The sequence below is a fragment of the Acanthisitta chloris genome, unplaced genomic scaffold, assembly GCF_000695815.1.
Source record: "Acanthisitta chloris isolate BGI_N310 unplaced genomic scaffold, ASM69581v1 scaffold5395, whole genome shotgun sequence".
NCBI lineage: Eukaryota > Metazoa > Chordata > Aves > Passeriformes > Acanthisittidae > Acanthisitta > Acanthisitta chloris.
Genome location: NW_008673037.1, coordinates 93,643 through 97,179, shown reverse-complemented (window position 1 = coordinate 97,179; position 3,537 = coordinate 93,643). Strand labels below are relative to the sequence as shown.

General features: G+C 47.2%; 1 protein-coding gene across 1 annotated transcript in view; it reads right to left on the bottom strand.

Moving 5' to 3' along the window:
• Nucleotides 1-1,277: 1,277 nt before the first annotated feature.
• Nucleotides 1,278-3,537, bottom strand: part of ME3 (malic enzyme 3, NADP(+)-dependent, mitochondrial) — a 56,263-nt gene continuing 54,003 nt past the window's right edge. The window contains exons 11-13 of the mRNA XM_009074740.1: nucleotides 2,949-3,122; nucleotides 2,412-2,510; nucleotides 1,278-1,549 (exon numbers count right to left, since the gene is read on the bottom strand). Of these exons, the coding sequence (XP_009072988.1) occupies nucleotides 1,388-1,549; nucleotides 2,412-2,510; nucleotides 2,949-3,122 (435 nt within the window). The 3' untranslated portion in view covers nucleotides 1,278-1,387. The remainder of the gene's footprint in view (nucleotides 1,550-2,411; nucleotides 2,511-2,948; nucleotides 3,123-3,537) is intronic.

Below are 3,537 nucleotides of genomic sequence, written 5' to 3'. Positions count from 1 at the left end.
GAGAAAAGGCAAGAAACTAAGAGAAGCTGTGTAGGCACCTTTCTGAAACAAAAAAAGGAATTGTCATCCTGTTACCTCCCTTCTCAAAATCAGAGTTTTTTTTCCAGAAGCCATGAAAAAGGCAAGAAAACCTCAGTTTCAAGGTCTCTTGCTCACAAAATGTATTTGTCCGTGTCTTTCCCTGAACCTGAAACTTGACAGCCTTCTCTTTCCTTCCTTAGCCCAGGTGAGAAGCCCTACCCATATGAGGAGTGTAAAAAGTGCTGGCATTACAAGCATGTGGACATTGCAGAGATCACAGATCATCATCGAAAGGATGAGGTGCATTTCCTGGTGCTAAAAGCCACTTCAAGAATCTAAATAGAGGCTGTGGTAATCAGCCTTGGCCCTGCTCTGTGTGGGCAGGGAGAGCTGTGAAGGGAAGAGCTGCCAGCGATCCCTCTGTTCTTTCCCAGTTATGGTCAGGAACACTGTCATCCCATTTAGTATTTAGTGGGGTGTAACAATTTTGCAGGGCTGAGGGAGGACTCCCTGAAACTCTATGACATGGAGAGACTCCCAGGAGGGCCCTTGGCTGGTGGCAATGCTTCTTTAGCAGTGACCAGCAGAAGATGTACCGATTCAGTGGGGTGGTTGTGTGTGGGTTTTGGGGGTACCTGGTCTTCAGTTTGGCTGTCCCTGTGGATCCCTTGGCTCCTGTTCCCTTGAAGAGCAGCTTGAATTTTGGAGGGGAAGGAGTCTGTTGTCACCATGGGGCTGAGGGTGGTTTTGGGGTTTGTTTCCATGAAGGGTGGCAAAGGACACTGCCAGGCTCTGTGGCCCATGCACTGGCTTGGATTGGCTGAGACTCCCCAAACATTAAGGATTTGGAAGCAGGAAAGGGTAGTCCTGCCCAAGCATACAGCTCTCCCAGGGCAAGGCACACACTTCCCATCACATCCAGAGAGCCACAGACAAAGTGTGGCTGTCATGTGCGAGGGATGACCATACATACAGCTGCCACCCATAGAAGTGGGGATCCAATCTTCCTGTGGGCAGTCCCACTAGGAATGGGACTCTGTGCTTCTGAGGTGGCCCAGGTAGCATATCCCAAGGCAGCTGAGCTGAGAGCAGGCAGTGTGTTAAGCAATCAGCAATATGCAGTGCTGACTGACTGGGATGGACTGCAGCCATACTCTGTCCCTCTCCTTGGGGTACCCACTGACCGGCTTGAACTCTGTTTTATTCCCTACCGACATGGTCCCCCAGAGAAAAAGCAGCAGCAAGTAAAAAACTACTTGGATTCATTTATGTTTATCATTCTGGAAGCCTGGAGTGCATTTATATCAGCAATGACATGAGCTATGGGAACTAATGGCAAAAATGAGAACACAGTTCTCACAAAGACTTATACATTCTGTGTTTGCATGGCTGCAGGGGGCCACCTGTAATCATCAAGAACAAATGAATCGTAATCAGGACTGTAAACGAACTGTTTCACAAAGGCTTCCTTGTCTGTTGGTTCAGGGTACCAAGAAGCGAGACCATGCTTGTAGGCCCAGTCAACAACCTGAAAAAAGATAAGCAAAATCAACTGATGAAACAATGTTGGCACTTTATGAAGTTGAAACCAACTGCAGTTTGGCCCTGGCTGCATTTTCTCTCTTCCTTCTTCTCAGAATTGTGTCCTTTTTTGCTGTTTGGCCCTGGCTGCATTTTCTCTCTTTCTTCTTCTCAGAATTGTGCCCTTTTTTTGCTTTTTTTCTCTTTATGCAATACTCGGAGTCATCTGCACTTCATTCCTTGGGTGAGGGAATGCAACTACTGACTGCTGAGACATGCACACCCCTGCCCTGGCGAAATGATTGAGGTGTGCAATTGAAGGAGAGCAGCCCTTTAACCATGTCTGCTCACACCCTTGAACTCCTCAGCTACACTGTGCATCCATCAGTAATCTTAGCAGGTCAGTGTGATTCTCAGTGGGTGTCTCCGAATGGGAATTACAAATTTGATGTATACAGGGCACCAAACACATAATTAGACAACAAGTCCAGATCTGGAATAGTATTTAGGTACTATTTAGGTGCCTATTAAATACAGGAGGAAAGGTTCCAAAATAGTCATTTGGAACCTAAAATCTTTTGGCAACTTGCATCATGTTTGAATTTGCCTCTAAACCTCACTTTTTGAAGTGCTGAACGCTCACAGCTTCAAGCAATAAAGCAGAGCTTTGTGAGCTGAGACACCCAGAATCAGAATGTATTTTCCATATTTGGGCTTTAATGATGGAAGAAAACAAAGCTGCAATTCTGGCTGGAAGAATTCCTGAGAATCATTGCTTTAGGCTTTAGAATAAGTTGAATTAAAAAAAACACAAAGCAATTCCTGCACTCCCTACCACGGAAAGTGGAAATACAAGTGGAATTACTCACTTTCACAGCAATTTTGAGAGACACTTCTCTGATGCTGTCCAAGGGGGGATAGAGTCTTCCTTCTGCAAGATTTTGCTCTGTCACCTCAGCAGCAATAGCCTAGAATGAAGAGAAAGGTAGTTTATAGAGATGGTCTCAAGCACATACCACATTCCCTAGCATTACACGGTATGTGGCTGAAACCTCAGCAGCATTGGAACTGGGACTAGTTCTGACTGGGAACTCATGACCTGTTCAAAGTATATGTGTGTACACATTTCATTACAGACTTCAAACTGGAGTCAGAATGGGGAAACCAGTGTGCCAGGGCAGCACTTGTGGAGAGAGAGGAGAACTCTGTCACGGCTCCTGCACCTCTGTAGGTGCAATGTAAGCACGAAATTACCCTGAGCCAGGGGAAGGTGTCAGCTTTTTGCTGAGGCTGTACCATTTCCACTCCACTCATTGCCCTGGACCACATTCTTGAAAACACCTGAAGTAGGTGCATGTGCCTCTTATCAACTTTTTAAAACTATTAGTTAAATGCCAGTTGGAAACCTCTGCTGTCATGAGGAAGATATCATCAGGGATGTGTCGGACTCCACAGGCAATGACTCCCAGTGCCACTCCTGGGAAGACGTAGGCGTTGTTTCCTTGGCCAGGGAAGAAGGTCTGTCCATTGGGCAGGGTTACCTTTGGGAATGGACTCCCACTTGCAAATATTCCCCGGCCCTGATCAAAGAGAGAGAAAGAGGCATCCAGATTCAGAAGAGAAGTCTTAGATTTCTGCTGCTTGCCATGATCTGTGCTCAGGGGACACTGATGATCAAGTGGACAAATCTCCAGCCAGTCAGCAAGAGGCATCTCCACTGGACCCACCTGCAGTTGACACTTCTGCAGGGCTTGGTTCCCAGAGCCATGGACAGGGCCATGGACAGGGGCACTGAGCATTGTGTGGGTGTTTGCACTGCAAGTGCTCTGACCTTGCTGAGGAGTCTCTCTACCTCTCTGTCAACATCTATGGCGCGTGAAGAGAGACTCATGTGGGACAAAGGTCTGGGTCTGTGTGATTGCTTTGGCCACACGCAGGTGGTGGGGAGGGCAAAGGAACGAGTGAGACAAGGGGGCATCTCTCATGCCAAGTCAA